The sequence below is a fragment of the Poromitra crassiceps genome, assembly GCF_964638095.1.
Source record: "Poromitra crassiceps genome assembly, chromosome: 10".
Lineage (NCBI taxonomy): Eukaryota > Metazoa > Chordata > Actinopteri > Beryciformes > Melamphaidae > Poromitra > Poromitra crassiceps.
Window position 1 is genome coordinate 5,629,529 of NC_139631.1, and position 23,839 is coordinate 5,653,367.

General features: G+C 44.6%; 2 protein-coding genes across 2 annotated transcripts in view; one reads left to right on the forward strand and one right to left on the reverse strand.

Moving 5' to 3' along the window:
• Positions 1 to 2,865, forward strand: part of LOC310783705 (electrogenic sodium bicarbonate cotransporter 1-like) — a gene marked incomplete at both ends in the record, with an annotated part of 73,625 nt that extends 70,760 nt beyond the window's left edge. Inside the window, 2 exons of the mRNA XM_083644628.1 lie at positions 2,046 to 2,125; positions 2,769 to 2,865. Coding sequence (XP_083500754.1) covers positions 2,046 to 2,125; positions 2,769 to 2,865 — 177 coding nt within the window. The remainder of the gene's footprint in view (positions 1 to 2,045; positions 2,126 to 2,768) is intronic.
• Positions 2,866 to 5,980: 3,115 nt separating this feature from the next.
• Positions 5,981 to 11,515, reverse strand: LOC310784530 (C-C motif chemokine 3-like). Its single transcript, XM_083645513.1, has 4 exons — positions 11,490 to 11,515; positions 8,017 to 8,103; positions 6,745 to 6,862; positions 5,981 to 6,522 (listed from the first exon to the last, which is right to left on the reverse strand). Exons 2-4 carry the CDS (start codon positions 8,072 to 8,074, stop codon positions 6,435 to 6,437), a joined length of 264 nt encoding a protein of 87 aa, XP_083501639.1. The 5' UTR covers positions 8,075 to 8,103; positions 11,490 to 11,515; the 3' UTR covers positions 5,981 to 6,434.
• Positions 11,516 to 23,839: the final 12,324 nt, after the last annotated feature.

The window sequence follows — 23,839 nt, forward strand, 5'->3', positions numbered from 1 at the left end:
AATACATAGGATGTGACATAATTCCCTCATATCATAGTGTTGGATAAACATATAAACCGGACCTAGATATTAAATAGAAAGTTCACAGCCACTGTTTCAGCACTTCAGTGATTATGGTTCGCTATAGATGTCTTGCTACTTGTCAGTGGAGAGAAGCTGCTCTCTCTCCTCTTCTACCATGGATCTCTCCCTGTATGATGGTTGAACATCTCGTGATGCAAAAATGGCGGCTCTAGAAAGAAGCCCTCGCTCTTTGATTCAGAGGGACTGACATCAAAGACGTTTATTTTATTTTATTTTATTGTATTTGTTGCTATCTACGGTAACTCAATTGTAGCTGTGTTTGGCCAATTATCTGCAGACATAACGAAAATATACCACCAGCAAACAATAAAATGCAAATGCCAGTTACGTCGCCAATAGATGTTCTTTTAACGGTGTGTTCAGTGTTTTAAGATGATTTCTTCCCCCTTTAGGGTTATGGTTGGTTAAGGCATGAATGTAGTCAGCAAAGGTCCTCACAAGTGTAGTTCATGAGAACTCACCTACACTCCCAAGGTCCATTTCAGGATGTGTGTTTCTTTGCTGTTTCTCCAACAGTCTGACTACCCTTACAATGAGAATGTTCCCAGCATTAAAATCCCCATGGACATGATGGAGCAAGAGCCCTTCTTAGGTGATAAGGCCTGTGAGAGTGAGTAGACCCAGACCACCTGCACCGCTGCCTGGTACACCCAGACCACCTGCACCGCTGCCTGGCTGGAGGAGAGACCCTCTCCACCCCCTTACCCTCTCCCTTCTCTTGCCTCCTGCTCTGCTGCCTCTCTCTGGTGACTTTTGTCTTTCACTAACAGGAGATTGTCATTGGCTGTTTCTCTCTCACTCACTGCATGATATTAACATGTTTTTTTTTTTATTCCTCTCTCCGTTTTTCTCTTTTCTCCTTCCTTCATACCAGGCCCGTGCCGTGTTCCAAATCTGCATTTAATCTTTGACCTTGTTGATTTTTCTTGCTGGCTTGATATACTGTAACCTCTCTTGTTCTTAACGTTTTACCTGCAGTGGTTTGTTGTGCTTGTTTGTGTATTGCATACAGATATCAGTTTTATATTTTAAACAAAAGTGTTTGTACTATTGACTGAAACCAATTAGTGGAATTAGCTGATAGAGCTATTAATTAGCGGCTAATTTCTCCAACTCTTAATTGGCATCGACTCAAATAAATGTACGAAAACTTCACAAATTCATACGTTAGAATGCACAATAACTTAGACAGAAAATGCCAACTAATGTGAAGATATCAAAATTAGAAAAAAAACTCGCCTTAGCATTTTTTAAATAAAGCTATTTAACTAGGGTTTGACAGCGGTTATTCACTTCTGTAAACTGTCTGATTTTGTCCAACCCAGCAAACATTTTGACATTGCGTAGATGTTTATTCCACCAAAATCAAAATTGAGACGATGTCCGTAGTCATCCATCTGATCGCTGCTGCCTGCATTGATGGGCATCTGTCTGCTATCAGTTCAAAACGGTTTCTGGAGCTGTTTTAATATGAATTCTTACTGTGCCATAATAAGATAGGCTTGTTTGTCATGTGACCTGTCTGTCAAATGTTCGCTGGGAAAGTTAGCACCTTTGACTCGGAATGATGGCACTTAAACCAGAGAGGCTGATATTTGAAGTTATGCTACGCTACTACAGCAGGTAGCTCTACTAAATAGCAAATCTTTTGTCAGGTTAACTCAAAGTTGATCAGTGCATTAGGAGGACTAAGACTTTTCTGAAGTATTTCTGTGAGATTTTGGTGATGACTCGAGGAGGATGGTGAGGAGGAGTCTAGACCAGTGGCTCTCATCCATTTACCATGGGAGGCCAAGAGAAAAGCTGGGTGAAATCCTGCAGGTTGTCTAGTGTCACATGGTGAATAACCACTGCTGTAGATGGATGACACACTTTGAAGCATGCATCAGACTGGACATATTGGCTTGTTTACATGTAAGACTAGTGACTGGACAGTAAGGTGTGTTTGTCTCCCTCTGCAGAAGAGAAGTCGCCTTCATTCCTCGAACACCACACAACGTGCTGAGGAGCTCTGCTTCTACCAGGCCAACTGCTTATCCAGGTGAGGCTCCGCTGTGATTGGCTTGTGTTGGTGTGTGGTGGGATGGGATGGGATGGGGAAGCAGGTGTATGTGCAGTTTGCAGGCTCACAAACATCTCTCAGAGGCAGAAATTATCTTATTTAGTTCAATCTCAATGAGCCAAAGACTTTTTTTTGGAGCGCAGGATAGCTGACTGGCAAACTTGAATGGCAAAGAAGGAACTCTGCTCAAAATGTACATACAAATATAAATGGCAGTGACTTTTTTCCATTCATTCCTCCTGACAATGACATCATGATGGATGGTCATGACATCATGATGGATGGTCAGGGCAAAAATTGTGTCCGTGCTCCGGTAATGATGACATCATCACCCTGTCTCCCTCTCTATAACTAATCTGGTGCCAATAAGCGAATTGCTTTGTGTCAGATTGACCTCACATGCCAGCAGACCCTGAGGGCTCCTATCCAGAAAAACGTTTAAATGAGATTGAGCTGCCAACAGCTCAGTGTTGCATTTTCTTATAAAAAAATATTACGTTTTCTCAAAATATTACTTTTATATTGGAGTTTTTTTTCTTCCTGCGGCTCTAAAACACATGATATAAGATGTACAAGTGTCTGTGTGCACATGTGCTAACAGTGGATCCCCTCTGTCTTGCAGCCCTGAGCTGAGTCGGCTGAAGTCTGTGCCTCAGATTAGAATAGACATGGACCCAGACGACTACTGGAAGAGCAGAGGGTCTGAAACGTCTCTGTAAAGAGCTGACCGCCTCCTGGAACAGCCAAAACAAAACTCTCTTCTCTTTTTTTCCTGTCTTTTTTTTTAATATACTCGTTCTAAAATCCATTCCATGATCACAAGACTTTGTTCTGAATAAGTGGTACGGAAAAAAAGGGAATGCACAAATAAAGGAAGAATGGACAGAGACACTGAAGACATCTTTTTCTATGATGGAAGACATTTTAGGAGTAGCCTAGCCCCCCCCCCCCCCCCTCTGCTGCCCCCCCCCCCCCCCAATAGTATCTCCTCATGATTCCACTCTAGATGATCTTTGTGTCTGTCTGACTTACTCCTACTACTCTTCTATGCAAGTCCTCCCACATATCGTTGATTGATAGTAAATGCTGCAGCTCTCTCTGACCATGCATGGAGTCAGTGTCTTCCCTGCTCTTATATATATGTACCATCTCTCTGACTTTTTATATGGATTGAATTATTCTAATGACATTTTCCTGTAGCAGGAACATAATCATTTCTTTTCATAGCTCTACCTCTCGTTCTAGATTCAAAGCTTATTTTGGACAAAAAGATGTTGATTTTTTTGAGGCTGCGGTTTTTTGATATCGTTACTTTTCTTTCTGTCCTCTTCTTGTAGAGTGCTTTTAGTTGAAATGATTCAAGAGATTAATTATATTAAGTCTTATGTAAGAAATATGTGCAAAATAGATAATATATAGTACACCTATGAAATGAAATGATACGTTAATTAACAGTTAATTAACAATGCATTTGTTTTGTTTTTGGTTTGCGAGATGAACATTTTTTATCACTTTCTTGATGCAATTTTGATTGCAACACCTTGTACTCTTTTGTTACTTGTTAAACTGAAATCATACTTTTTTTTTATGATTTTGTTGTGCATGTGTTGGTAACCTGTTTTCTTTCTTGTGTCCATCAATGTGCTTCCATGGGTAGGAAACCATCCTGAGTTTCATAATCATCTGACTTTCCTCAGCCAAACTGACTAGAAATGCATATCATTTAATTGCTTGTGCTGCACAAAACACTTTACCTAAGTGGCTTATAAGAGAATGAACTGTCATGTGATAATGATTTGACTGAACTGTCATGTGATTATAATGATTTGACAAGGGATTATGAGAAGGGAATCAATGAGGCCATTTACACCTGGCGCTAACATGCGTTTTCTGTGATCAGATTGCAATCAGATTGTGTTTTATCACTTGAAATGCCAGGTGTAAACACCCCCAAAACGCATTGAAGAAGGATTGCAATCTGATCGGCCAAACCACCTCCGGAGGTGGTCAGGGATGCATTGTGTACACATTGAACACGAGTGTAAATGCAATGTGTCCTCTCAATCTGGATACAGCAACTTTATGCGGATTGAGAGGACAACCATTTCTGCAATCTGATTGCAATCTGATCACAGAAAACGCATGTTAGCGCCAGGTGTAAATGGCCTCAACATGCAAAGTAAGATCCTTGAATGCGACTGCTTCTCTCCTTCAGTCGGCAGCGATCGTGTCTCTTTGCTGTCTCAATTGCTGTTGGAATTGTATAGAATGTGAAAATGGGATTGCCTGTTTTTTGTTTTTCTCCTCTGTCATAAAACAAAACATCCACGGTTGTTTTTCGGATCTAATCTCAATCCGCAAACACGAGGCAGAAGATGCTGTACAGCAGCTCTCCTCCAAATCCACTCCATTTTTCCCCTCAGTCACACACAGAGGGAGTTCAGCCTGTAGGGAGGATCCACTTAAATCGGCCAGTATTATCTACATTACTAGATGCCAAAATGGCTACTTGGGCATTTTGTGTGGTGCTGCAATATCCTCCATACACTCGTGCATGTTCTCCCCTGGATTGTAAAGTCTGATGCACTGTCCCAGCTGATGTCTGCGAACTGGTCTTTAGGTCCAGGAGCAGGTTTGATGTGAAGGTCTTCCACTCTCCTCAGCACCACTACAACTTGAGTGTCTGTGTGATCTATGAGCCGCCTTCTTCCTTTGTAAATCATGTACATAGAGGCATGTTGGCACACACCAAAATGCAACAAGTTACTTTTTACCATAGCGTGTGTGTTTAATTTGTTTCTTCTTCTTCGTTTTTTTTTGTTGGTTTGTTTGTTTCAGATATCAACACATCAGCAGAAACGGTGTAATTTATACTCTGGTCTCGACATCAGTGTTTTAGCCATGAACAGCAAAGAGTGGAAACAAGTGTGACTTATGTCTGGGACATATTATTCGGGGAGTAAGTCTGTTGTATAAGCATGCATGTCGGACAAAAATCTATATAACATAAAATGAGAAACTAAAAGTTAATTTTAGTGTATGAAATACTGATACATTTTGAATTAACTTTTTGTGACTTTTTAGAACAAGCGAAATGGTTTATTTTAGAATTTATATTTTTCAAATGAAATGTATATTGAAAATAAACAGAATTATGAAACACACAAGGTGTGCTGCTTTTCCATCAGAGGGGACAAATCCATGAACACTGAAGAAAATCAACTTTGTTTCAGACCAGGGATGGGGGGGGGGGGGCATGAATGTGAATTGAGTGTGAAACTGGCTACTATACAATTATTATTTCTCACCCCCTTCCTAGTAGGTTACATGAAACGCCTCATGATTAGTGAGTCAGTGACTCCCTCTAGTGTCTGTCCAGCAGTATTACAGATAGACTCCAGGTCTGCCTCCCTCCTCCACAAGACTTTCACAGTTTAATTTCCAGTTTATTATGGTTCAGTTCATGAGGTAACAAAATGACCTGAAATGCACAAATCCACTCTGAATGAACTGACTGCATCACATTCCTCCACATCAGACATGCATCAGTATCAGCACCAGTGGCTCCTGTGTTAAAAACACTGGTTTTCCCTGGGAAGCTAAGCAGGTCTGGCTGTGGATACTCCTTGGATCAGAGACTGGTGCTGGAAGTGGTGTTGAAGGGCCAGTAGGAGGTGCTCTTCTGCCCTGTGATAATTTGCTGCATGTTCTACTCTCTTTCTCTCCCACACCCTTCTGTGTCTCTCACACACTCTACATCTGTCAATAAAGCATAATATTAATACAATATTCGGAAAAGCACTAATAGTGGGTTTTTACACATTTATTTTGTACAAATGTTTTAAACATTTGATATATACAGCCGGCAGTAATGCTTTCAAAATATACTTAGATTAGCAAACATGAAACATTATTACTGTTTTGAACGAGTAACAAGGCACACTTCAATATTATACAGGTACAATCCATTTGTTGAAAAAAGTACAGGGATTACAGGCTGAAACTACTCCAATACTGACGGCTGGGTTAAAGGCAGGGGGGGATGCGAGGTAGGGCAGCGGGAGCTGACGGAGACGGTTGGACGTGGTGGGGGATGGTGGGGGGGGGTGAAAAATGTCCAGTGTGTGTGTGCGTGCATGTCCTTGTGTGTGCGTTGTGTAGACTGGTGAGCTCTGTTGCAGATGAAAATACAGGGGAAAGATTGCTGCAGTGTCCTTGGCTTACTGTTCATAGCTATGATTATCTGGACAATTCAGACCCCCTACCAGTTACAGTGCTTCAGGGAGGATTACTGCTGTTCAAGGTGCCTGATGATCTTCTGCACCCAGCTGTCTGAAGGTCTGGCACACACCCGTCTACCATTCAGGGTCTGCAGCCTGAAGGGGAGGAGCAAAGATATGGATGATGAGATAATGTTGGTGATGATGATGATGTTGGTGAAGATTATGACGCTGATGTGATTGATGCTAGTTACCATGTAGATGTTGACGATGATTATCTGTAGATAATGATAGATGTTGATCTCTAGATGATGTTGGTAATCATAGCCACCCAGTAACAGCCTATTGTTATACTGTAGTGTAGTGTGCTCTACTTACACCACACCAGGGTTGGGACAATGCTCGCTGGTCCTGAAGTAAGCGGTCACTCTCGCTGTTGAAAGCTTCCTCCCAACAAATTTAAAGCAGCATGCCGTCGGCCCAGGACTGCTCATTCCTACAAACAAACACCTGAGAATGAACATCTCAGCAAGATACAACGCACACAGACGCACGCACGCACGCATGCATGCACGCACACCAGGGTTCGACTGGTATGGGTTTTTAAAAGGCTACTGATGAGCTGCTGAGAGCTGATGTTTTGTGCCAATATTCAATATGTTAACATTTTAAGCATAGTCCTATTTCACTAACTATGACCAAGCCACAAATGATTGATAGTTTGTTAGGGGGAGGAATGGGGATGAAGGGATGGGGGGAGGGGGTGATGGGATGAGGGATGAAGGGATGAGGGATGAAGGGATGGGGATGATGGGATGAGGGATGAGGGATGAAGGGATGAGGGATGAGGGGGTGAGGGATGAGGGGGTGAGGGATGAGGGGATGAGGAATGAATGGATGACTTGAAGGAAGTATGAGTAGATGTCTCGAGGAACCAGGGAGTGAGACTCTGGATGGGGGAACTGCCTCGGCGATGGAATCTTCATGGTCTTGATGGCTCCATCTTATCCCTGGTGGTTCCTAGGCTGAGATAGAAGATTAAGGGGTTGGGTGGGAGGGATGAGTTTGGTCTTGAGACGAGAGAAAGGATCTTGGTTTGGGGCGTATATATAGGTGGAGCGAATGATTGAATCCGGGCGGAGCAAGGGATTGCCTGATTGAATGATTGACTGAGTGGTTAATTGTAGCATGGCCTTGTTCCCGAACTTTAGTTATAATGTTATTATAACTTCATAATGTTATATTCAGTCTTCAGCCCATTTTTGACTGTGATCCAATGATTTTTTTCACATCAATTGGACCATTTTCATAAAGAAAAATGTCCCAAACTAAAACTCTGCATTAACTACCGCTACTCACTAATAATAACATTCATGCATATTTGTGTGGCATCTGAGCAAAATATGCCATTAGAACTAGTTCAGGTTAAGGTCTTATATAGATAACCTGTAATGACCAATTCCACAAAAATATGTAATCAATCAAATCATATCAGGATCAGATGGATCACACTGACAGGACCATGATCTGACCGGTATAAAGGGCAGGTTATAGTGCATGGTAACCACCACCGACCATGACCACCGACCGTCTGTCTGTCTGTCTGTCTGACACACACACACACACACAGTTTAGGTGTTGAGCTCTTACCTTGGGTGATGGCCAACAGCAGGACGAACACAGACAGAGCGAGGCGAGGAGCAGCCATGCTGGAGTGTGTGTAGCTTCCCAGTCGAGCTAAACAAAATTAAGACAGACAGAAGGCAAATCAAATTATACAATGTGATAGCACCCGAAAATACATACATTCAAAGTTCTTTAAGGGGCCATATTATGCATTTTGTAAATTTGTATGTTGTTACAATCTTGGGTGGTCATATTAAAAAGGGCTAAGCTTCAAATAAATGGGCGAAGGTGTTTGAATGTTACCCCCATCCCCCCCATGAAGTCTCGTAGACGATTTTTTTTAGACGAGAGCGTCCTAGTGACGTCACTAGGACTTGTTACCATGGTGATGCCAAGCCACGCGCGCGCCCTAGCCTTCACCCGTCCGTCCGCCCCTCCCTTCCCTGTTGTGACATTATTGCTCCAGTACACTGCCGACTTGCCAACCTAACCCCGCGTCACCAGGCTTGTTGAGTTATGTGTTCTCATCTGTAATATTGTTTATGTTTTATACCCAGTCTGTTAGAATGCGCTTGTATTGTATTTTTATTTTTTCATAAATTTGACCATATCATACAAAAAACAGATAAAACACGACGACACACAAAGACAACATAGTACAAGGCTCAGGGGTACAAGCAAATAATACTAATAAGAAGAAACAACAAGGTAGGCTACTTCATGAGGTCATAAAAGCACAGTCCGGATTGCTTTGGTATTCTTTGAGTGTTTGATGGAGTCCATATATATCTCTCCATACATATATTCAGTGAGATCATTTTTAAACACGGGGAAGAATGGTTTAGAACCATTGAATTTACACTTGTGGATGTGGTATTTAGCAAGTAAAAACAAAAGATTAATTATAAAACATTTCCCCTCATTCTCCATCGTGAAATCAAATACACCAAAGAAAACATCCTTAAAACAGAAAGAAAAATCTGAGATGAGATGCAGTTGGATGAACTTCAAAATCTCTGACCTAAATGTCTCTGTATGAGAACACTTCCAAAACAGATGTGAGACATTTTCATCAGAATCTTTACAAAATGAGCACTCAGACTCAATGTCCCGCTTATATCTTTTAAGAAAGGATTTTGCTGGGTAGAACCTTTGTATTAATTTAAAAGTAACTTATCTCACTTTATTGGTAATCAAATATCTGAGTGGCAAGAACCACACTTTTTTCCAAGGCACATTCTCTACTGTACCATTCCAAAAGGAGATTATGTAAGGGAGTGTGACAATGTCCCTTTGGAATAAAGCCCGAATTGTGCGGTTATTAACCCGATGCTCTGTTGAAAAGCACAAACCACCAATAGCAGTAGGCTACTAAACTTGACAATGGGAGTAAGCGGCCATGGGAAGTTCATACCCCCCAACAGCATTGTGATTCCAGAAGCAATTGCATCAAAAACGACTGCAAATTATTTAACTGTTATGTGAATTTGAAACCGTCCCAAAAAATCTGCATAGTTGTACAGCCTACCATTCAAGTCAAATAATTGACCAACAAGTAAGATATTGTTTTTGAACCAATTCTCATAGAACAACGACTTATTTTTGTAGAGAATGTCCTTATTATTGCAAATATAATATCTGTGGGGAGAAGTTATGCTTAACCATAGTTGTGTCCTGGAAGATTTTTGCAGGCACCACATAGCCTATATAGTCCCATATTTATGATATTTCATGTGACATAAAATGCGTTGAAATGTAGTTTTCGTGTAGACCAGATTTCAACTCTCAGTTACACAATAAAATGGACAAATGCCAATTCACACACTATCAATATTGTCTCTATTCCAAGCTACAACAAATGTTTTAAAAATATGATGAACCAAATTGTGTTTTTTTACACGTTGACGTTGTAACCGCATTTTAGCCGGTTGAAAAGAGGGTGAAATTAGGACGTTCAAACCCAATATCACCCAGATTTAAACTAAAAATCAACACGAAAAAACGTTTTGTGCTCGCTGGGATACGTCATGTGTGACTTGACTTCCTGTGTAACTGTCGTAAAGTCTGCTCTGCTTCCTCTTTACGGAAGACAGAAGAGTTAGCGCGGGTTATTCATTCCGATTCCCATTGTCAGCTGATGTTTTCCCGGCGATGCTGTGACAAACATGAATAAAATAACAAAGATAAATGGGTGATGAAGAAAATCAACAAGGCTCTCTCCAACCTGGCTGTCTGGGACTAACACTAACACAACAGTTATGGAATAACGGATTCCAGACCGCAAGAACAAGGAGACGACTTGGGAGTGAGCCAGGATGTAGGACTGAATGGTAAATTCTGAAAATGTGTAATTCCAGCATCGGTGCTTGTGTACCAATGTGCTGCTAGGAAGCGCTAACGTTACAGCTTACCAGCTAAGTAACGTTAGCTAGCACTTGCTATATGTTAGCCTAGCAGCACATAATGAACAACCGATATCGCGTTAATAGCTGGAATGACGAAGGCACACATTTTCAGAACTTGTAACGTTAGTCCAACTTGCTGACTTCTCCAAGTCCTCATTTTGTTTGGTCCGTGTAACCTTTGCTAGGAGGAGGCCCACTTATAGTCACAAGCATTTGGGAAGTTAGCCAACTAGCTACATTAGCTGTTATTTTGTTAAGTTGTGGCTTGAATGTGACGATGTTGATTAGTGTGAAAATCCCCGGGCAGGCCGCGGTAAGAGAATCCCTGCGCGGCGAGCCGCCGAAGGAAATCCGGCCCAGGCCTCGCGGGAGCGGAGCTGTTGACAGGGGGATGTTGATAGCTATCAATTGATAGCTTGCTTGTTACGTCCAAGTTTGTCATCGATGGTCAAATTCGTTTGACAATCCGTTGCGCGTTGATATAACGCTAATTGTTTTACAACTGCCACATTTAGTAGCCAAAGCAGAGATCGCCCGTCTGTTTCTGTTAGATGGATAGATAGACAGATAATAATAGTAGCTTCCTGCTTCAGCACTGTACCAGAGATGTCGGACCGCCATTTATTTCTCCATAGACATTTAGTAAAATGCTTATAAAAGTAGTTTTTACTTGTTCAAACCAAACGGTTCAGCTAACGCTATAATTGAGAGAGACCATAGAACATTCCACTCCGACCAAAAATAAAAAAAAACATTGAAAAAATATTTTTCTTTAAACCTGCATTTCTTTTTACCTTTTGGTCCGAGTGAAATGTTATGCGATCTCTCCTGTTTCTAAATATATCTGTACCGTTTGGTTTGAGCCAGTAAAACTATTTTTATAGCATTTTACGAAATGTGTATGGGAAAATAAATTGATTAAAATCTCTACTGCCATAACTGAACTCGTGACGAGAGCCAGTACAAGGTAAACAATCAGTTTATAACAATGAATGATGCAATAAGCTACTCTAGTGGAGGCCAACAATAAAATACATTATATTAGCAAAATATGGGCCCTTTAGACACAAATAAAACGGTCAGGTGGCAAACCTTTATCTCCTGTTGTGTGAGGGCAGTTGTGGGAGAGGGCAGGGAGAGGGCGAGTTTGCCTTTTATGGGCCCACCAGCCCCCTCCCCCCAGTCCAGCACCCCTCCTCCGTCCCCTCTTCTATCCTCATCTGGGACTCATCTAGTGACTCATGAGACAAAAACCTTTTCCACTGCAAAACATTTGACTGCTTCACCTGGTTAGTGGGTCATCTGACTGCTTCACCTGGTTAGTGGGTCATCTGACTGCTTCACCTGGTTAGTGGGTCATTTGACTGCTTCACCTGGTTAGTGGATCAGAATCTTTCAACACAAGAATGCATTATAGTAGTCCTGCAAACGGCCTCTGGGTGGGTTTGCATTGACTGTTCCCCCCCGCTTCTTTATCTAACTAGTGGACCCGTGGGAGTTAGGACCACCTCCCCCCACGGTCTGGAACACAGTGGTCTCCAAAGCCTCCGGGACACACTCAAATTCATCATAAATCACTGATGATCATTTACTTATTACTATAAGAATGAGAAGTGTCCGTGTGTGAGTGTGGTAATTGCCCTATTTATCTAATGATGTCATGTCATCAGTGATGATGTCATCCTTGCTGACTGTTCAGTGATGATGTTGTCAGAGTGAGTTGAAAACATACTAATGAATTGATGTTTCACAGATTGTTTCTTATTGCTAATTTTACAGCAGTATATTCATTTTATCGTGATAAAAGTTTGTTATCAAAATGATTCATTTTAGTAAGGAAGAACTGATGACATCATTTTGCTAAAAGTTTGAACAGGAAGATGTTTGATGTAACACTCTGACTTACTGTAATTGAATGTTATCCCCTCCTCTCCAGGTGGGGCGGCTTTTCGACATAACAAACTGCTTCTCAGCAGAAGAGACACTCAAAATGAGTGCCTGAAATGTGAGCTATGCATGTCAGCTAGATCATAATTAAACAGAGTCTACAATGATCAACAATCAATTAATAAGCAGTCAATCAATCATTTTACTCTGACAATGTGATCAGTGATGATGTGATCAGTGATGTCATCCGTGACGATGTCATCAGTGATGTCATCCTTCCTGGCCCCCGAGCTGCGTATGTGATGCGCAGTGGGCGAGCTGCTGCTAATGTATAGAATTGGTGATGTCACTTGAGCACTCAAGGATGATGTCATCCATGAGTGATGTCATCAGTGATGATGTCACCAGATGATATCATTGCTCGAGTGACATCACATCATCATTAGGTAATTAGGGCAATCATTATGTATTTAGGGTAATTAATCAGCCCTAATTGCCCAATTAAAAAATCCGGCTCCGTTACACTTTACACTTCCTGAAAGATTCAGCCCGATCGCACATCAAGTGGCGTACCGGCACACTGGCATACTGACTGTCACTGTCAGTGGCCGAACACAATTCTGCTCACTCAGACAGACACTTCACATTCTTATCATAGGATTGACAAAATTCACAGCATTACTCGTGCCAAAACACACACAGCTCTGCAGGTGACCGCACTGCAACCAAAAGCAAATCAGAGCAAATGGCTGAATGATGGTAAGAGAGAGTGTGTGGGTACATTCTCTTCACATCTCACTGGATGAGACGGAGGCATCCTACACAAGTGATGGATCGGCTATTGGCTGTGTGGGACCTCACCAAGCAATAAATGCTGCCCTTTCCTAAACCAGTTAGCTCTCATATATCAGATGAGCCTTGCTGTGAACCGCTGCATGGCTCTTTCATCTCTGCGTGCCATTTACCCGCAAAAAGCCATTTCCTTGTAATTTTGCCTCGAAAATGCTTTCCCCTGGGTTGCCACCATTATCAACACTTTTGATCCAATATAGAATATAGATGATTTTTTAAATAGGAAAACCTCTATCCATATTCTTTGTTCATCATGTTTGTCAGAGTGGGTTATTGGTATCCTTTGTACTTGGACATGCCTCACCGTTTTAAAACCCTTTAGAAAGGAAATGACTATCTCTGCTTGGCTGGAAAAACACCTTGTTTCTGTGTGGTCAATGGAGGCAAAATGAGGACAAATCCCATATCATTCACGTCACATCCCCATCTGCAAGAAAACTGCTCAAAGTGGCAACCACGATAAACAGCCAATTAGTGGATGATTGCTGATCTATAAAAACAAATGCAATTGAGACATGATCAAGCTGGCTCTCATGCATAAGAGGTAATTATATCGTCTTGTGCATTCTGGCGTAATGTAATGGGTGGATGCACATGACATGCTTATGTTGTAAATATAGGATGAGTGCATCTGCCTGCCTGTTCAGTACAGCAGCAAAGAGACATCGTATTTAATCAAATGGAGGAGGATGCTGTTTGCAATGAAATGCAAGATTTTTGAATGAAGTGAATGGAGATTTTCACAGCACTTTATAGCAAACTACCTGACTTTCTGTGAATAAATGAATTCCACTTGGAAAAGGTTGCATGCCACTAAAATAGGAGCAGATATTTCCATTTCCTTTAGGCCTAGCCTATCACTTTAAAAATGTGCGACAGGGAAAACAGAAGCTACTAATTGAAGGCCTGTGTGTTATTTACAACGTCAGTTAACAATACTTGTCTAAAACTGGGAAAGATTAGTCATCCGTGTGCTATAATTTCATTCAAATGCGTTCCCACCAGTTGGTATTTTTGCTTTGCAGCTGCATTATGCTCTGCCATAATAGAACCAAGAGGCAGGAAGCAGAACTGAGCCTATATTATGTCTTCATCTTCCCTTCAGAGCTGCACTAAGACACACATGCAGAAAAATCAATGTGTGCGTCCCCCTGCGTGTGTGTGTGTGTGTGTGTGTGTGTGTGTGTGTGTGTGTGTGTGTGTGTGCACGCGTGCACTTTACGGGGGGGCTAGGATCAAGGCAGTTGAAGGGGGGACCCCGGCCCGTTACTAAGCCGGCTGTGCTCAGGGCGCACCAGGGGGGGGATTGCAAGAAACTATCATTGGTTCTGGTTCTGCCAGACATCAGTCCCCTGCCAAGTGGGAGTGCCTCAAAGAGTTTGTGGCCTGGGTGGTAGGGGTCGGCCATGATTTTCCGAGACCACTGCCACCACCCTGGTAGTGTACAGGTTCTGAAGAGATGGCAGGCTGCATCCGCTCACCTTTTCAGCACAGCGGATGATGAGCTGGCGAGCTGCAGTCTGGAGATGTCCTTGCGGGCAGCAACAGCGTACCAGATGGTGATGGAGGAGGTGAGGATGGACTCGACGGTGGAGGTGTAGAATATACTGACACACTGTTGCAAAATGTTGTTTTGGCCTATTCTATTGTATTGGACTGTTTTAATCGTATGTAGCCTATTTTAATTCACGTCTGGCAGTTTTAATTTTATATTATTGACTTGTATTGATTATTGTTTTAGCATTTTGTAAAGCCGTTTTGAAAAATTGAGAAATAACGTCCTATTCTTCTTCTGCATATGGGTGCAAGTGTGTGCGTGCGTCTATGTGCGTGCATGCAAGCGTGTGTGTGTGTGTGTGTGTGTGCGCATGCGTGCATGCGTGAATGTGTGTGTGCATGTGTGTGCATGTGTGTTTGTGTATGTGCGTGCATGCGTGCGTGTATGTCAGGCCCGGTTCTACGGGGGTGCAAAAGCATGCATTGCACCCTTATTTTAATTGTCTGCATGCTCAGTTGAAAAGTAAAAAAAAAAAAAAAAAAATGCTACAGCTGCACACTTACTGTTTAAACTTGAATGATAGTTGTTGTTTTTCTTTGTTCTTTGATGTGATTTTATGGCTTTTTGGCACCTATATGTAACCTTTTAAGGTTGAGATAATTGTATTATCATTATATGGTCCAAATATTTCAGTAAAGCACTTGAAACACTTGAAATATTCTTACTTGGGTGGTATCATTCTACTTGAAATGATGGTCAAATGCATTATTTTTAGTAAAATCGGCCGGGCATCTGCACCCCTTCCTATCTAGGATGCACCCCTAGTCATCTTGTTCTGGAACCGGCCCTGGTATGTGTGTGTGTGTGTGCGTGCATGTGTGTGTGTTTGTGGACATATCCAAACCACCTGAAAGAACAGTGTGTATGTGTGTGGGAAACAGGTGTGAAGTGAGGTCAAAGAGGACAGGAAGTCTTCTGGGATGGAGGTGCGTTGTGTGGAGGTGCAGGTGCCTCGTGTGGAGGTGCCTCGTGTGGAGAGGCTCTAAGATCAAACTGCCCTCCTGGTTGTTATATTGACATTTCCATTTCAAAAGCTTTTCAGCAGGATTCCTGTCAAATAAGCTCCAACTCCCCAGGGTGGCAACCAGGCAGCAGCTATGACATCATAATTGTGGTCTTTTGCACAAGCTCTCTGTTCCTGTTGTGTGTGTGTGTGTGTGTGTGTGTGTGTGTGTGTGTGTGTGTGTGTGTGTGTGTGCGTGTGCGTGGGGGGGGGGGGGGGGGTGATGATAGCTGCTGTACTTCAAACATCTTGGGCTGCTCACCACAGCTGATTCATCTCTCTCAAGACAGTCAGTGCTGCTGATCAGCAGTAAGTGGAAGTAAGTGGAAAGAGCAGGAATATCAAAGGCATTTTGATCCAATCTTTATATGAAGAAAGTTCTTATGGAAATGTTTCATAATGGTGTCATCAGGCAAAGGCAAACCAGAGAACAGAGCTGGGCACAGAGAGGCAGGGACAGTCAGACAGAGGCAGGGACAGTCAGACAGAGGCAGGGACAGTCAGACAGAGGCAGGGACAGTCAGACAGAGGCAGGGACAGTCAGACAGAGACAGGGACAGTCTGACAGAGGCAGGGACAGTCAGACAGAGGCAGGGGGAGTCAAACAGAGGCAGGGACAGTCAGACAGAGGCAGGGACAGTCAGACAGAGGCAGGGGGAGTCAGACAGAGACAGGGGGAGTCAGACAGAGGCAGGGACAGTCAGACAGAGACAGGGGGAGTCAGACAGAGGCAGGGACAGGGACAGTCAGACAGAGGCAGGGACAGTGAGACAGGGACAGTCAGACAGAGACAGGGAGGGACAGCCAGACAGAGGCAGGGACACTCAGAGGCAGGGACACTCAGAGAGACAAGGAATTGCTCTTTAATTTTTTGTTTGTTTGTTTGTTTACTGTCCCCAAACAGTGAAATGAAATATCCGCCCTGTGGCAGATGGCAGTATGACAGGTTTGGGAGAATCCATTGCAGGTGACATTATGTTTAATCATCTAAAGTCTGAGTGCACAGAGGAAAGTAGTTGCAAGTCACTGTCAAAACCAAGTCAAGCCACATTAATTGTCCCCCACCAAAGCAGGGACTATGGGTGCGTCTCCATCCGTAATTTTCTTTCCATCTGATAGTTAGTGACACTGTAATGTTGACTTTGTGCCACTAGGGGGCGGCATTGACAATGAATGGGGCCTCATTGTTGGTAAAGCAGGAATGACTGACTGACCCAAGGGTGGAACTATCACTGGCCGAGGACATGTTTACTATTTGCTTGTTTACAAAGCGATTGATCAGAAAACAAAGAGCACAACATAGAGGGAAAAACATGGACAACCCTCTGCTACACAGTGTGGAAGGGATCTATTCCCCTCTGCTACACAGTGTGGAAGAGATCTATTCCCTCTGCTACACAGTGTGGAAGGGACCTATTCCCTCTGCTACACATTGTGGAAGAGATATATTCCCTCTGCTACACAGTGTGGAAGAGATCTATTCCCTCTGCTACACAGTGTGGAAGAGATCTATTCCCTCTGCTACACAGTGTGGAAGAGATCTATTCCCTCTGCTACACAGTGTGGAAGAGATCTATTCCCTCTGCTACACAGTGTGGAAGGGATCTATTCCCTCTGCTACACAGTGTGGAAGAGATCTATTCCCTCTGCTACACATTGTGGAAGAGATATATTCCCTCTGCTACACAGTGTGGAAGAGATCTATTCCCTCTGCTACACAGTGTGGAAGGGATCTATTCCCTCTGCTACACAGTGTGGAAGGGATCTATTCCCTCTGCTACACAGTGTGGAAGAGATCTATTCCCTCTGCTACACATTGTGGAAGAGATATATTCCCTCTGCTACACAGTGTGGAAGAGATCTATTCCCTCTGCTACACAGTGTGGAAGGGATCTATTCCCTCTGCTACACAGTGTGGAAGGGATCTATTCCCTCTGCTACACAGTGTGGAAGAGATCTATTCCCTCTGCTACACAGTGTGGAAGAGATCTATTCCCTCTGCTACACAGTGTGGAAGAGATCTATTCACAGTGTGGAAGAGATCTATTCCCTCTGCTACACAGTGTGGAAGAGATCTATTCACAGTGTGGAAGAGATCTATTCCCTCTGCTACACAGTGTGGAAGGGATCTATTCCCTCTGCTACACAGTGTGGAAGGGATCTATTCCCTCTGCTACACAGTGTGGAAGAGATCTATTCCCTCTGCTACACATTGTGGAAGAGATATATTCCCTCTGCTACACAGTGTGGAAGAGATCTATTCCCTCTGCTACACAGTGTGGAAGAGATCTATTCCCTCTGCTACACAGTGTGGAAGAGATCTATTCCCTCTGCTACACAGTGTGGAAGAGATCTATTCCCTCTGCTACACAGTGTGGAAGAGATCTATTCCCTCTGCTACACAGTGTGGAAGGGATCTATTCCCTCTGCTACACAGTGTGGAAGGGATCTATTCCCTCTGCTACACAGTGTGGAAGGGATCTATTCCCTCTGCTACACAGTGTGGAAGAGATCTATTCCCTCTGCTACACATTGTGGAAGAGATATATTCCCTCTGCTACACAGTGTGGAAGAGATCTATTCCCTCTGCTACACAGTGTGGAAGGGATCTATTCCCTCTGCTACACAGTGTGGAAGGGATCTATTCCCTCTGCTACACAGTGTGGAAGGGATCTATTCCCTCTGCTACACAGTGTGGAAGAGATCTATTCCCTCTGCTACACAGTGTGGAAGAGATCTATTCCCTCTGCTACACAGTGTGGAAGAGATCTATTCCCTCTGCTACACAGTGTGGAAGAGATCTATTCCCTCTGCTACACAGTGTGGAAGAGATCTATTCCCTCTGCTACACAGTGTGGAAGGGATCTATTCCCTCTGCTACACAGTGTGGAAGAGATCTATTCCCTCTGCTACACAGTGTGGAAGGGATCTATTCCCTCTGCTACACAGTGTGGAAGAGATCTATTCACAGTGTGGAAGAGATCTATTCCCTCTGCTACACAGTGTGGAAGAGATCTATTCACAGTGTGGAAGAGATCTATTCCCTCTGCTACACAGTGTGGAAGAGATATATTCCCTCTGCTACACAGTGTGGAAGAGATCTATTCACAGTGTGGAAGGGATCTATTCACGCTTTCAATGAAAAATCTACTTACAAAAACCTCAACAATAAAAGTGAACAACTGAATTAAGACAAAAGCAGTGTGCCAAGAAAACGTAACTAACTTCATTGTAGGTTTCGCAGGTAACAGATTTTTATGTAGCTGTGCTCAGGGAGGAACCTCCATCATATCGATAATCAACAATATCTGCATAATTTGGAATTTGAATTTTTAACGGGGGAGAAGGAGGGGGGGGTCATTTTAAGGAAAAGATAATTAAACTTTTTTGTGTGGGGCAAATCAGTTACAAATTATTATTCACTAGGAGAGTATTTTATAAACATCTTAAAACATGACTTTAATGATCGGCAAATCTATTGTGACATGTAACATGTAACATGTAACATGTCACAAGTGGCATGAAACGGGGTCAGAGCTGTGTGTATGTGAGCGGATATGAAACGGGGTCAGAGCTGTATGTGTGTGAGTGGATATGTAACAGGGTCAGAGCTGTGTGTGTGTGTGTGTGTGTGTGTGTGTGTGTGTGAGTGGCTATATATAGATAGAAGCAACATTTGCGTTGCTAATGAACCTGTGAAGCTGCCATGGAGCTGGAGCGAGCAGCCTTGCAGGCGGGGGAAGTGTCAGCGGAGGAGGCCGGACTGTCAGAAGCGGCAGAATTAGCGACCCAATCGCCAGAATAAAATGTCTGTGTTGTACGCTTCTCAGCCCGTTCTCACCCCTAAGCCTTCTCCTGGAGACCCTTACCCTAAGCCTTCTCCTGGAGACCCTTACCCTAAGCCTTCTCCTGGAGACCCTTACCCTAAGCCTTCTCCTGGAGACGCTAACCCTAAGCCTTCTCCTGGAGAACCTAACCCTAACCCTTCTCCTGGAGATCCTTACCCTAAGCCTTCCCCTGGAGACCCTAACCCTAAGCCTTCCCCTGGAGACCCTAACCCTAAGCCTTCTCCTGGAGACCCTTACCTTAAGCCTTCTCCTGGAGACCCTTACCCTAAGCCTTCTCTTGGAGACCCTAACCCTAAGCCTTCTCCTGGAGACCCTTACCCTAAGCCTTCTCCTGGATACCCTAACCCTAAGCCTTCTCCTGGAGACCCTAACCCTACGCCTTCTCCTGGAGACCCTTACCCTAAGCCTTCTCCTGGAGACCCTAACCTTAAGCCTTCTCCTGGAGACCCTTACCCTAAGCCTTCTCCTGGATACCCTAACCCTAAGCCTTCTCCTGGAGACCCTAACCCTAAGGCTTCTCCTGGAGACCCTTACCCTAAGGCTTCTCCTGGAGACCCTAACCCTAAGCCTTCTCCTGGAGACCCTTACCCCAAGCCTTCTCCTGGAGACCCTTACCCTAAGCCTTCTCCTGGAGACCCTAACCCTAACCCTTCTCCTGGAGATCCTTACCCTAAGCCTTCCCCTGGAGACCCTAACCCTAAGCCTTCCCCTGGAGACCCTAACCCTAAGCCTTCTCCTGGAGACCCTTACCTTAAGCCTTCTCCTGGAGACCCTTACCCTAAGCCTTCTCCTGGAGACCCTAACCCTAAGCCTTCTCCTGGAGACCCTTACCCTAAGCCTTCTACTGGATACCTTAACCCTAAGCCTTCTCCTGGAGACCCTAACCCTAAGCCTTCTCCTGGAGACCCTAAGCCTTCTCCTGGAGACCCTAACCCCAAGCCTTCTCCTGGAGACCCTTACCCTAAGCCTTCTCCTGGATACCCTAACCCTAAGCCTTCTCCTGGAGACCCTAACCCTAAGGCTTGTCCTGGAGACCCTTACCCTAAGCCTTCTCCTGGAGACCCTAACCCTAAGCCTTCTCCTGGAGACCCTTACCCTAAGCCTTCTCCTGGAGACCCTTACCCTAAGCCTTCTCCTGGAGACCCTAACCCCAAGCCTTCTCCTGGGGACCCTAACCCTAAGCCTTCTCCTGGAGACCCTAACCCTAAGCCTTCTCCTGGATACCCTAACCCTAATTCCTGGGTTGCAAGTATCTGAGCCAGTTTGTGCCGCCGGGCAACTCAAACTTCCTCTTCAATATGTCAAAAGATGCTAAATGTATAGGTCTCTGATGGAAACCAGCCCCTTCTCACTCCAGGCATGCTAGTTTTTGTCTAGTAAAACTTCACCTTAAAGCAAGTTGAGATATGTCCAGGTACAAACAGTTGACAGCAGAAACCTTCTCATTGTTGTTATAGTTTTTCAAATTTGGGTGTCAGTCCTTCAAAATCTAAGAGTGAAGACTTGTATTTGTTCTAGAGCCAGACAAAACAAACTTACTCAACCACCCAATCCCCCCCACCCACCCACACACCCTCCACCTTTGATCACAACGTTCAAAATAACAGTGTTTTTTCATACACCACTGATGGGCTGATCAGCTGCACCTCCACAGGTTGATTGGTCAACAACTCAGAGAGAAAGATAGAGGAGAAAATGAGAAAACAAGAGGACAGAGATGGAGAGACAAAATGAACGCCAACCCCAATCAACTAAAGTGCCAATTTACCCCCAGCACAGCAACAAAGAAAATCTATTCGTGTCTATGTTTTTTCCCCTCCAACTTCTTTCTAGAGCCGCCATTTTGCATCGATGTTGAACAATCACACAGCAGGGTGGGAATTTAGTCATTTGTCAGCCACCTGTCGTCACTCTAGGCCATCTACCCGCTACTCCTTCTACTGTCTGACACCCCGGGCTCTTCACCACCACCGACCCCTATCCTCATCATCCTGGTCACCTGCCTGCCTAAGGGAAGGGGGGGACCCCCCCCCCCCCCCCCCGGCCTCATCACCTCCAACTCCTATCCTCCCCTCCCCTTAATCACCACCTCCGACTCTTATCCTCCCCTCCCCTCCTCTCAGCTAGTATTCTCTAAACCTACGGACACTTAAAGACTACATTTTCTATTTCCTTTGGACTCTACTTTTTACATTTTCAACTCCCTTCCCTGATTTTAGGATAATTTAAAAACTACATTTTTATATCCCTCTGTTGGACTCTTTTTACATTTTCAATTTTCTGTTCTCTTGTCAATTTTATTTCCATAATAAACCATTTACAGAGTTTCAATGCCGGAAAACTCTGTTCATGGTTTAGCCCGGCATCTCTCGGCCTGTCTCGGAGGGGAGTCCCCGGATGGGGGTCCGCCGCTGGGTCCACTGCCTGGGTGGGCCCGCGTGGCCTGCGTGGCCTGCTCTCCCAGTTCCCAGTCACTAGCTGGGGGCGGGTCTGGGAGCGGGTCGCGTGGGGGGTGGGCTTACCCAGGCGACCATTGCTGGGCCCCTGTAGCACAACGACCTCACAAGGTTCCTCCTCAGCCAAGCCAAGTCACTGGGGCAATCCATTTGGTGGAAAGGTTTTCTTGCGTTCACTGGGGGTGTGGGGACGCCGCTGTGTCCCGGCCCGGCCTTCTCTCCCACGCCTTATGTGGAGGGGGGGGGGGCGGGGCGGGGGGCATCGGTGCTCTTCATCACTGGTCGAGGGCTGCCGGTTGGTTTAGAACAGTTTAGGTAGGCGATAGATTAGTTACAGCCTAAGGCTGACCTGTTAGTGTTCAGGCAAAGATCAGACTAGAGCAGAGTAGGATAGGCCAGATTAGGCTGTAGACTAGCTAGATACTAGGGGTGGGGGAAAAAATCGATTCACCTAAGTATCGCGATTTTTAATGTCACGATTTTTTGGATCGATCTTTTATTCCAGAATCGATAATCGCAAATTTAAAAAAAAAAAAAAAAAAAAAAAAAAAAAAAAAAAAAAATTTTGGGTGCTTGCAGTCAGGCCACTCACTGAACAGCAGGCCAGGCGCCGCCTACTGGTTTACTAGTGGTTTTATTACTTTATTAGTTAGTCTGAAGTAATAATTACACTTCAGGGTTAAAGTGGGTGCATCTCATTGTAAAATTGGACCCAAATCTGGCTTCAAACGGCCCAAATTTCACGCGCGTTGGCCCATATCGGCCTGGCCTGCTTGGTATCTAATGCCCGGCCTGAATTATGATCCCAGTCCGCCCCTGTTTTTAACTATATCGCCCAGCCCTACTCATGATATATAATATACAGTCTCTAGTGTATGATTCAACTTTTCCCATGTTCTAATCTAGTGTAAAAAAGCAAACAAACTGAAAAAATAAAAGAAAAAAATAAACAAAAATCGCAATAAATCGTAATATCGAATCGCAATAATCGTAGAATCGCAATAATCGTGAATCGCAATATATATCGAATCGGCACCAAAGTATCGTGATAGTATCGAATCGGGAGATAAGTGAATCGGCACAGCCCTACTAGATACTATGTCCCAGTTAGCTCTGGTTAATGCTTAGAGTAGTCAGTTGTCTGATCTTCCCCCCCCCCTCTCTTTCTCTTTCCCCCGCTCCTTTCCCTTCTTCCCCCTCCTGTTCCCCACTCTCCCACATTTCCCACTCCCCCCCCCCCCGCACCCTCTCCTTCCATGCTCTTCCCTCCCCCGCCGCCCCTTCCCACGTTCCCCCTGCTCTCCCTCCCCTGCACCCTCCCACCTCTCCTTCTCTGTTCTCTCCTCCTCCCTGTCCTCTCCCCTCTCTCACATTCCCCCTGCACTCCTTCCCCTGCACCCCCCCACCTCTCCTTCTCTGCTCTCTCCTCCCCTCTGTCCTCTCGGGGGGGGGGGGAGGAGGGGGCGGAGAGGTCTGTTCCCTCCCCCGCCTCCTCCTCCCGCGTTCCCCCTGCACCCTCCCACCTCTCCTTCTCTGTTCTCTCCTCCTCTCCCCCTGCACTCCTTCCCCTGCACCCTCCCACCTCTCCTTCTCTGTTCTCTCCTCCTCTCTGTCCTCTCTGGGGGGGGGGGGGGATGTGGGACGCTCCCCCTGCTTCTCTACCCTGGCTCTCCCTCCCCTGCACCCCCATCTCTCCTTCTCTCCTCCACATTCCTATCTTCTCCCCACCTCCCCCCTCTCCTCCGTCTATATTGCTCATCCTCTCCCCACCTCCTCCCTCCCCCTGCTCTCTTCTCCCCCACACCTCCCCTCCCTTCCCCTCTTCTGCTCTCTCCTCT